The sequence below is a fragment of the Aquarana catesbeiana genome, linkage group LG13 (genome assembly GCF_042186555.1).
Source record: "Aquarana catesbeiana isolate 2022-GZ linkage group LG13, ASM4218655v1, whole genome shotgun sequence".
In the NCBI taxonomy this organism is placed as follows: Eukaryota; Metazoa; Chordata; class Amphibia; order Anura; family Ranidae; genus Aquarana; species Aquarana catesbeiana.
This window is the reverse complement of record NC_133336.1, coordinates 206,778,145-206,790,389: the sequence shown is the minus strand read 5'-3', so window position 1 is coordinate 206,790,389 and position 12,245 is coordinate 206,778,145. Positions and strand designations below refer to the sequence as shown.

Genomic DNA, 12,245 nt, shown 5'->3' with positions numbered 1-12,245 from the left:
GTGGCCATCTTAAGTGTGGGCATCTGAAGCCAGACTGTATTTCTTCCTGGAGCTCATCCTTGTAGATCTCGCACATGCTCAGTGCAGCACAAGCAGCGTGATAGGTTTCAGGTCAAGTTTCCATAGCTACGGCAGTGTCAGAGGAAGTTACTGCCCCTTAGCTATGCAAACCTCTCGTCCCCTCCTCCCTCCAGGAATAAGGAAATAAATTACAATTGTATTATTTCTTGCATTGCCTACCTGCAAATGGCGTAGAGCAAGTAAAGATGAATTTCCATGACATCACATCGTCCTGAGAAAATTGCATCACAACAACCCCCCGCAAATCGCATCACAACACCCCCGCAAATCGCATCACATAGCCCCCGCAAATCGCATCACAACACCCCCTGCAAATCGCATCATACAGCTCCCCAGAAATCACATCACAACACCCCCACAAATCACATCACAACACCCCCCGCAAATTGCATCACAACACCCTCACAAATCGCATCACATAGCCCCCCACAAATCGCATCACAACACCCCCCACAAATGGCTTCACATCGCTCCCTGCAATTGTATCACAACACCCCCCGAAAAAATCGAATCACATTGCCCCCAGCAAATCACATCATACAGCTCCCCTAAATTGCATCACAACACCCCCTGAAAATTGCATCACAACACCCCCACAAATCGCATCACATAGCCCCCCACAAATCGTATCACAACACCCCCACAAATGGCATCACATCGCTCCCTACAAATCACATCACAACACCCCCCACAAATCACATCACATAGCCCCCTGCAAATTGCTTCACAACATCCCCCGCAAATGGCATTACATCACTCCCCGCAATTCGCATCACAACACCCCCCACAAATCGCATCACATTGCCCCCAGCAAAGCATATCATAACACCCATCACATGCCCCCATCAAAACTGCCCCATCATATTGCCACCATCAAAACTGCCCCATCAATATTGCCCCCAACAGAATTGCCCCATCAAAACTGCCCATCATATTGCCACCATCAGAATTGCCCCATCAAAACTGCCCCATCAAAACTGACCCCATCAAAACTGCCCCCATCAAAATTTTCCTCATCAAAACTGCCCCCATCAAAACAGCCCCATCATATTGCCACCATCAAAACTGCCCCATCAAAATTGCCCCCAACAGAATTGCCCCATCAAAACTGCCCATCATATTGCCACCATCAGAATTGCCCCATCAAAACTGCCCCATCAAAACTGCCCCCATCAAAACTGCCCCCATCAAAACTGCCCCCATCAAAATTTTCCCCATCAAAACAGCCCCATCATATTGCCACCATCAAAACTGCCCCATCAAAATTGCCCTATCAAAATTGACCCCATCAGAATGTCCCCATCAAAACTGCCCCATCATATTGCCACCATCAAAACTGCCCCATCAAAATTGCCCCCATCAGAATTGAACCATCAAAACTTCCCCCATCAAAACTGCCCCCATCATATTGCCACCATCAAAACTGCCCCATCAAAATTGCCCCCAACAGAATTGCCCCATCAAAACTGCCCATCATATTGCCACCATCAGAATTGCCCCATCAAAACTGCCCCATCAAAACTGCCCCCATCAAAACTGCCCCCATCAAAACTGCCCCCATCAAAATTTTCCCCATCAAAACAGCCCCATCATATTGCCACCATCAAAACTGCCCCATCAAAACTGCCCTATCAAAATTGACCGCATCAGAATGTCCCCATCAAAACTGCCCCATCATATTGCCACCATCAAAACTGCCCCATCAAAATTGCCCCCATCAGAATTGAACCATCAAAACTTCCCCCATCAAAACTGCCCCCATCATATTGACGCCATCAGAATTGCCCCATAAAAACTGCCCCATCATATTGCCCCCATCAAAACTACCTCCATCAAAACTGCTCCATCATATTGCCACCATCAAAACTGCCCCATTATATTGCCCCATCAAAACTGCCCCCATCAGAATTGCCCACATCAAAACTGCCCCATCAGAATTGCCCCACCAAAACTACCCCATCATTTTGCCATCATCAAGACTGCCCCATCAAAATTGCCCCATCAGAATTGCCCCATCAAAACTGCCCCATGATATTGCCACTATCAAAACTGCCCCATCAAAATTGCCCCCATCAGAATTGCCCCATCAAAACTGCCCCATCAAAACTGCCCCATCATATTGCCCCATCAAAACTGTCCCCATCAAAACTGCCCCATCATATTGCCACCATCAAAATTGCCCCCATCAAAATTGCCCCCATCAGAATTGCCCCATCAAAACTGCCCCATCAGAATTGCCCCACCAAAATTACCCCATCATATTGCCATCATCAAGACTGCCCCATCAAAATTGCCCCCATCAGAATTTCCCCATAAAAACTGCCCCATCAAAATTGCCCCCATCAGAATTGCCCCATCAAAACTGCCCCATGATATTGCCACCATCAAAACTGCCCCATCAAAATTGCCCCCATCAGAATTGCCCCATCATATTGCCACCATCAAAACTGCCCCCATCAGAAATACCCCATCAAAACTGTCCCCATCAAAACTGCCCCATCATATTGCCACTATCAAAACTGCCCTATCAAAATTGCCCCATCAGAATTGCCCCATCAAAACTTCCCCATCATATTGCCACCATCAGAATTGCCCCATCAGAACTGCCCCATCAAAACCGCCCCATCATATTGCCACCATCAAAACTGCCCCATCAAAATTGCCCTCATCAGAATTGCCCCATCAAAACTTTCCCATCAAAACTTCCCCATCATATTAACCCCATGAGAATTGCCCCCATCAAAACTACCCCATCAAAATTGCTCCATCATATTGCCACCATCAAAACTGCCCCATTATATTACCCCTATCAAAACTGCCCCATCAGAATTGCCCACATCAAAACTGCCCCATCAGAATTGCCCCACCAAAACTACCCCATCATATTGCCATCATCAAGACTGCCCCATCAAAACTGCCCCCATTAAAACTGCCCCATCAAAACTGCCCCATCATATTGCCACCATCAAAACTGCCCCATCAAAATTGTTTCCATCAGAACAGCTCCATCAAAACTGCCCCATCATATTGCCACCATCAAAACTGCTCCATCATATTGCCCTCATTAAAACTGCCCCATCAGAATTGCCCCATCAGAATTGCCCCCTTAATCTGCCCCATCATATTCCTCTATTATAAATCAGTACATGGTGTGTCTGTCCCCTCCCCCGGGCTCTGTATGTGATCAGAGCTGAGATGCTCCAGCCACCTCCCCCACCGCCCATCACTGTGTATGAGAAGCTTTGGTAACCATGGCAACAAAAGCGATGCTACGGCCCAGCGATGCCTATTGTCTCCTGGAATTGATGACAAATATCTCCCAGGAGGCATTGCAGAGAGGGGAGGAAATGCTGGGCCGCGGCCGAGGACAGGAAGTGCCGACTACTATACAGTATATAAAAGTGAGTTTAAGGGAAAAATATGCCAATTCTTTATCAGCACACACAGCGAATTTGGAGGGAAATTACTTTAAAATATGGGTGGAGCTCCACTTTAAGGTCCCGTTGTCACCGGCCCACTAGGGCATGAAAAGCGCAGCTAAAACACCGCAAAAATGACCAGCGATTTAGGGCTGTTTTATCGGCTCTGCAGTGTGAAAGGGGTCTTACTACACAAGTCACTGTATGGTGATTGGAGATGGAAATAGTGGTGAATGGGTTGTAGGAAATCCACTTTTACACATTTATGAACTTTCTCTTGATATTTGTAATTTTATGAGATAACTTTGTTACTCTTCATGTTTATGTATTTTTGTACATTATATGTTATATAGATTGAAGTAGCTGTGAATAGATTGGAGGAGATCTGCCCTTCCTCACATGTATGAAAGTGTATTTTTGTAGTGAATGGAATTGTTATATCTGATCCCTGTGACAAATGAGAAAACTCAAATCTATACGCCCTTCTCGAGTTTTCACCACTGCGCTCAAATGCCAGGCAAAGGGGTGCTAACCCCCTACAAAAGAATGTGAACAAACGTCCTAATGAAATTACTATAAAGCTGCCACTTTAAAAATAAACTGTGCAAATCTTTCTATTGTTTCCAAGAGGCCCTAAGCGGTCCTTGTGAATCAATGAAAGTGGCGCTAAATGACAGTATGTATACTGTCTAGTATAAACTAAAGTGATCTAGTGCTGTAGCAAAAAATGTATATATATAAATCATAAGTGAAAAACAATCATACAAAATCTCATCAGTGTGCAAGTAAGAATCGTGACAGTCCCTATAAAGGTGTACCATACACACAGCAATTTATATTGCAGAATAATAACAAAAGTGAGATATGGGTAATTTAGTCCATAAAGATTCCATAGACAGGACACCGTGAAGGAAATGTGCAGTATCTGGAAACAGTCCACCAATTCACTCAGTGTCAGTGATTCCTCTCCCCTTGAATTCAACACTCACCAGCTCAATATGCCTCACACTCTCGTGTTTTGGCAATAAGGCATGGGCATATAGTTGGTCAATTGAAGGTAAAAAGATCCAGATTCCTTATTTATCCAAGTGTCACCTTAATTCATAAAAAAACTCAAAATAGTGTGATACCGTAAAACATATAAAATTTATTCAACTTAAAACTTCAATCATTACACTCACAAGAAAAACTCTTGATTCAAGCCAAACTGACACTGCAGATCAAATCCAAATCAAACTCAATCCTCCTCTGTGAAACGCCCAGCACCACTGTGGAAATGAGGGGAAGTCTGATATGACGAAACATGTCGGGGCGTGGCTGTACGGCACCTACCAGTAACAGTTAGTGACGGACGGGACGTGGTTGTGGATCCCCGTGCACCGGCGGGAGCCTTCGAACGCGATAGAGGAGCTGCCCCCTGGGCTTGGATGCCAGCAGGTGATCCACACCAGCAGAGTGTCAGCGAAGAGGGGTGAGAACCTATCCAACGCTGTTTCTTGAGGTCCGCCGTGACCCTCATTTCCACAGTGGTGCTGGGCGTTTCACAGAGGAGGATTGAGTTTGATTTGGATTTGATCTGCAGTGTCAGTTTGGCTTGAATCAAGAGTTTTTCTTGTGAGTGTAATGATTGAAGTTTTAAGTTGAATAAATTTTATATGTTTTACGGTATCACACTATTTTGAGTTTTTTTATGAATTGAGGTGACACTTGGATAAATAAGGAATCTGGATCTTTTTACCTTCAATTGACCAACTATATGCCCATGCCTTATTGCCAAAACACGAGAGTGTGAGGCATATTGAGCTGGTGAGTGTTGAATTCAAGGGGAGAGGAATCACTGACACTGAGTGAATTGGTGGACTGTTTCCAGATACTGCACATTTCCTTCACGGTGTCCTGTCTATGGAATCTTTATGGACTAAATTACCCATATCTCACTTTTGTTATTATTCTGCGATATAAATTGCTGTGTGTATGGTACATCTTTATAGGGACTGTCACGATTCTTACTTGCACACTGATGAGATTTTGTATGATTGTTTTTCACTTATGATTTATATATATACATTTTTTGCTACAGCACTAGATCACTTTAGTTTATACTAGACAGTATACATACTGTCATTTAGCGCCACTTTCATTGATTCACAAGGACCGCTTAGGGCCTCTTGGAAACAATAGAAAGATTTATATCTGATCCCTATTGGTGGAATTATCACATCTAGTATAATATGGAAGACTGCAGCACTAGTATATAACATTCACACAATATAAATGTGACAATATAACAATAAAAGTGAGACTCCTCATCACAAAACTCCCTATAAGTGTATATATAACAATGGTATGGAGACTATTTCACTGATAACTAATGAAGAGAATTTATAATCAGCAGATATAAAATTAGTGCAGCAATATTAGTACAACATTTTCAAAAAAGTTCCAAATAAAGAACGGTAATAATAAAATCTTCTCCACACCATAAGATCAAATCCTCCACCATGATGTTCAAAGGAAATCCCAAAGTACAATGGTGTCACTTTTAGTCAATGAAGTTTCCACAACATGAGTGAGACTTCTGTGACCATCAAAGTGAATCCCCACAACTGAATCCAAGACTTAGCAGAAGGTTGGAGGTGAAAGCCTAGAGGTCAGTGTGAGTGTGTATGGTCCAATCCCCATACAGGAATACTGAATGGATCACACCACCTCATCCACTTCTCGTGTCACATTTAGTAATTGGGATCCACAACAAGAGAAATCCTCCAATAGTGTAGATGATCGATCGTCTTTTATAAAGTGATCTCATATTAATGATTCCAATAAAGAGAAATGAGTTCCATTCATGTAGAGAATAGTTACATTCATTCCTGGGGGAGAAATTCATTTTCTTCTGGTAACATTCTTCTCTTCTTCTACAGATTGATCTCTAATGACCTGACAGACAGTTCCTGCCCCCACCTGGCATCTGGAATAAGAAATAACCAGACACTGAGGACACTGGACCTGTCTGATAACAATCTGGAGGGTCCTCATTTCAGGGATCTGATGGAAGCTCTGACAACAAGCCGGATAGAGGAATTACAGTGAGTATAACAGGACTGACTGAGACAATAATATTCTGGGACAGTTTTATATCTAAACCACATAAATAATATAGAAATATGAAAATGTCATCACTTTCCATCTTTAGAGTCCATAAGGCTCCATGCACACTGGGCTTAAAAAATGTCAGTTCCCTTGGCAGAAAAACACTTTCATATAGAGATTTTATTGTACAAAGTTTAGAAGAGTTTAGGAGAGTTTTGCATTTTTTCTGCCAGAAAGCTCCAATCAGAAACATGAACCAGAAGGTTTTTTTTTCCTGCCTCTAAACATTGAGCTCAAAGTATGTCTTGGAACATGGAGCTGCTTCTACAGGCAGAATACAAAACTCCTATAGTAGCAGCAATGTATCAAGCCAGTGTGCATGAAGCCTAAATATCCAATACTGGACTATTACACTAGATTACCAAAAGTATTGGGACACCTGCCTTTACACACACATGAACTTTAATGGCATCGCAGTCTTAGTCTGTAGGGTTCAATATGGAGTTGGCCCACCCTTTTCAGCTATAACAGCTTAATTTCTTCTGGGAATGCTGTCCACAAGGTTTAGGAGTGTGTCTATGGGAATGTTTGACCATTCTTCCAGAAGCACATTTTTGAGGTCAGGCACTAATGTTGGATGAGAAGGCCTGGCTCGCAGACTCTGCTCTAATTCATCCCAAAGGTGTCCTATCGGGTTGAGGTCAGGACTCTGTGCAGGCCAGTCAAGTTCCTCCACCCCAAACTCGCTCATCCATGTTTTTATGGACCTTGCTTTGTGCACTGGTACACAGTCATTTTGGAACAGGAAGGAGCCATCCCCAAACTGTTCCCACAAAGTTGAGAGAATTAAATTGTCCAAAATGTCTTGGTATGCTGATGCCTTAAGAGTTCCCTTCACTGGAATTAAGAGGCCAAATCCAACCCCTGAAAAACACCCCCACATCATAATCCCCCCTCCCCCCACACCATAATCCCCCCTCCCCCCACACACTAATCCCCCCTCCCCCCACTCCATAATCCCCCCCACACCATAATCGCCCCTCCACCAAATGATTTGCCAGTGCACAAAGCAAGGTCCATAAAGACATAGATGAGTGAGTTTGGGGTGGAGGAACTTGACTGGCCTGCACAGAGACCTGACCTCAACCCGATAGAACATCTTTGGTATTATTTAGAGTGGAGACTGCAAGCCAGGCCTTCTAATCCAACATGATCGTTAGTATGGTGCTTTTGACAGCCAATTCTGATTTTTCGTCTGACAAAAGCTGGATGTGCAGGCTATAAAATTTTTCTCGTACGTGAACTCAGAATCTGATTTTTGTTTAATCCAAAATAAATTGTGAGAGCAAGACTATGCATGCTAAGAAACGAAAGAATACATACAAAACTATTCAACACATCACGTCACTTCTGAAGTTGTATTCTGTCAGAAGGGAATTTTCATATGGAGAGTAACCGCCTCACTTTCGATATGAGACTAGCATGCTACAAAAAAATGGACGAACGGTCATCCAAAAATCTGATCGTGTGTACGAGGATTAAGACTGAGATGCCATTAAAGTTCATGTGCTTGTAAAGGCGGGCGTCACAATACTTTTGGTAATATAGTGTATGTCTAAACTACATAAACCTAATAATAATGGAGATATATTTCATCTCCTGGTTGTCTTTATATATCACCAATATCAGACAGTTCTCTAAAGCTGGATATAAAAATATAAAACATTTAATATCTGCGCTAAAAAACATGAACAACTTTGTGCAAATCGAATGAATGAAAACCAGCCGCCAGCAGGAAGTCTGATATAGAAGTACAAATAGTATAATATAATTCTATGTATAGAGCCCTACACTTAGTGATAAAATGTGTGATGAGACAAATGAGAAATCTGCAATCTACAATGTGTCCGAATACCAACACTTCTAATGTAGATGTGATAACTCCACCAATACTGATCAATAATAAAAATTCACAGCTACTTCAGTCTTTATAACATATAATGTGCAAAAATACAATATCACCCGAGGTGTCCAGACAACGGCCGCAATCACATTACATAGAAAAGGAAAATCCTCCATGTCACTGCCTGGACTCCATCATACACGGCTGCAGTCCGGAGCGGTGTGTGCTCTGAGTTCTGTGTATACTCGTGTATATGATGGAAGTGTACAATCTGTGATTATATATATATTTAAGGATTATGCACTATGGAGGCTTTTTCTTTTCTATGTAATGTGATTGCGGCCATTGTCTGGATACCTCGGGTGATATTGGAGATACTACCTGGAGGTCTGACATTCCGTGGCACAGTCTGTTCTCATCGGAAGCCGGCTTGAGCGGAGTGGCACTGCTGGAAGGATATAAACAAGCGTGTCTGGGCCTTGTGGGGACAAACCTTATGGTAAGTGACCTGTTTGCTCACCGGTGTGGGGGAGGTTGATTGAAGTTGCTGCAAAGAGGTGGAAGTTGATCAGCATTGATTTAATCCATCTGGATGAATCTCTGGTATTTCTGTTAGACCCCTTTCACACTGAGGCAGTTTTCAGACATTTTAGCACTAGAAATAGCACCTGAAAACTGCCTCCCATTTATTTGTATGAGTTCTTTCACACTCGGGCGGTGTGCTTGTGGGACATTAGAAAAAGTCCTGCAAGCAGCATCTTTGGGGCGGATTATGAGCATTATAAATAGCGCTCCCAAAACACCCCTACCCATTGAAATGAATGGGCAGCACTTGCAAGCACTTTGAATGCGCCGCAAAACTGGTCTTTTTTCTTTTTTTAAAGCTGTGTTCCGGCCGAATGTATACATTTTAAATAAAAATACCCCTATAATACACAAGCTTAATGTATGCTAGTAAAGTTAGTCTGTAAACTAAGGTCCGTTTTGTTAGATTATAGCATTAGTTTGTTATTTTATAAACTTCCAGCAGGCCGTGGCCATCTTAAGTGTGGGCATCTGAAGCCAGACTGTATTTCTTCCTGGATCTCATCCTTGTAGATCTCGCACATGCTCAGTGCAGCACAAGCAGCGTGATAGGTTTCAGGTCAGGTTTCCATAGCTACGGCAGTGTCAGAGGAAGTTACTGCCCCTTAGCTATGCAAACCTCTCCTCCCCTCCTCCCTCCAGGAATAAGTAAATAAATTACAATTGTATTATTTCTTGCATTGCCTACCTGCAAATGGCGTAGAGCAAGTAAAGATGAATTTCTATGACATCACATCGTCCTGAGAAAATTGCATCACAACAACCCCCGCAAATCGCATCACAACACCCCCGCAAATCGCATCACATAGCCCCCGCAAATCGCATCACAACACCCCCTGCAAATCGCATCATACAGCTCCCCACAAATCACATCACAACACCCCCCGCAAATTGCATCACAACACCCTCACAAATCGCATCACATAGCCCCCCGCAAATCGCATCACAACACCCCCCACAAATGGCTTCACATCGCTCCCTGCAAATTGTATCACAACACCCCCCGAAAAAATCGAATCACATTGCCCCCAGCAAATCACATCATACAGCTCCCCTAAATCGCATCACAACACCCCCCGAAAATTGCATCACAACACCCCCACAAATCGCATCACACAGCCCCCCACAAATCGAATCACAACACCCCAACAAATGGCATCACATCGCTCCCTACAAATCACATCACAACACCCCCCGCAAATCACATCACATAGCCCCCTGCAAATTGCTTCACAACATCCCCCGCAAATGGCATTACATCACTCCCCGCAATTCGCATCACAACACCCCCCACAAATCGCATCACATTGCCCCCAGCAAAGCATATCATAACATCCATCACATGCCCCCATCAAAACTGCCCCATCATATTGCCACCATCAAAACTGCCCCATCAAAATTGCCCCCAACAGAATTGCCCCATCAAAACTGCCCATCATATTGCCACCATCAGAATTGCCCCATCAAAACTGCCCCCCATCAAAATTTTCCCCATCAAAATTTTCCCCATCAAAATTTTCCCCATCAAAACTGCCCCCATCAAAACAGCCCCATCATATTGCCACCATCAAAACTGCCCCATCAAAATTGCCCCCATCAGAATTGAACCATCAAAACTTCCCCCATCAAAACTGCCCCATCATATTGACACCATCAGAATTGCCCCATAAAAACTGCCCCATCATATTGCCCCCATCAAAACTACCCCATCAAAATTGCCCCATCAAAACTGCCTCCATCAAAACTGCTCCATCATATTGCCACCATCAAAACTGCCCCATTATATTGCCCCATCAAAACTGCCCCCATCAGAATTGCCCACATCAAAACTGCCCCATCAGAATTGCCCCACCAAAATTACCTCATCATATTGCCATCATCAAGACTGCCCCATCAAAATTGCCCCCATCAGAATTGCCCCATCAAAACTGCCCCATTAAATATTGCCACTATCAAAACTGCCCCATCAAAATTGCCCCCATCAGAATTGCCCCATCAAAACTGCCCCATCATATTGCCACCATCAGAATTGCCCCATCAAAACTGCCCCATCAAAACTGCCCCATCATATTGCCCCCATCAAAACTGTCCCCATCAAAACTGCCCCATCATATTGCCACCATCAAAATTGCGCCCATCAAAATTGCCCCCATCAGAATTGCCCCATAAAAACTGCCCCATCAAAACTGCCCCCATCAAAATTGCCCCCATCAGAATTGCCCCATCAAAACTGTCCCATGATATTGCCACCATCAAAACTGCCCCATCAAAATTGCCCCCATCAGAATTGCCCCATCAAAACTGCCCCATCATATTGCCACCATCAGAATTGCCCCATCAAAACTGCCCCATCAAAACTGCCCCCATCAGAAATACCCCATCAAAACTGTCCCCATCAAAACTGCCACATCATATTGCCACTATCAAAACTGCCCCATCAAAATTGCCCCATCAGAATTGCCCCATCAAAACTTCCCCCATCATATTGCCACCATCAGAACTGCCCCATCAGAACTGCCCCATCAAAACTGCCCCATCATATTGCCACCATCAAAACTGCCCCATCAAAATTGCCCTCATCAGAATTGCCCCCATCAAAACTACCCCATCAAAACTGCTCCATCATATTGCCACCATCAAAACTGCCCCATTATATTACCCCTATCAAAACTGCCCCCATCAGAATTGCCCACATCAAAACTGCCCCATCAGAATTGCTCCACCAAAACTACCCCATCATATTGCCATCATCAAGACTGCCCCATCAAAACTGCCCCTATCAAAACTGCCCCATCAAAACTGCCCCATCATATTGCCACCATCAAAACTGCCCCATCAAAATTGCTTCCATCAGAACTGCCCCATCAAAACTGCCCCATCATATTGCCACCATCAAAACTGCTCCATCATATTGCCCTCATTAAAACTGCCCCATCAGAATTGCCCCATCAGAATTGCCCCCTTAAAACTGCCCCATCATATTCCTCTATTATAAATCAGTACATGGTGTGTCTGTCCCCTCCCCCGGGCTCTGTATGTAATCAGAGCTGAGATGCTCCAGCCACCTCCCCCACCGCCCATTACTGTGTATGAGAAGCTTTGGTAACCATGGCAACAAAAGCGATGCTACGGCCCAGCGATGCCTATTGTCTCCTGGGATTGATGAC

At 43.9% G+C, this 12,245-nt stretch overlaps 1 protein-coding gene across 1 annotated transcript in view; it reads left to right on the top strand.

The window, feature by feature from the left end:
- Positions 1-12,245, top strand: part of LOC141116658 (NACHT, LRR and PYD domains-containing protein 3-like) — a 502,014-nt gene that overhangs the window by 408,458 nt on the left and 81,311 nt on the right. The window contains exon 8 of the mRNA XM_073609051.1: positions 6,422-6,586. Coding sequence (XP_073465152.1) covers positions 6,422-6,586 — 165 coding nt within the window. The remainder of the gene's footprint in view (positions 1-6,421; positions 6,587-12,245) is intronic.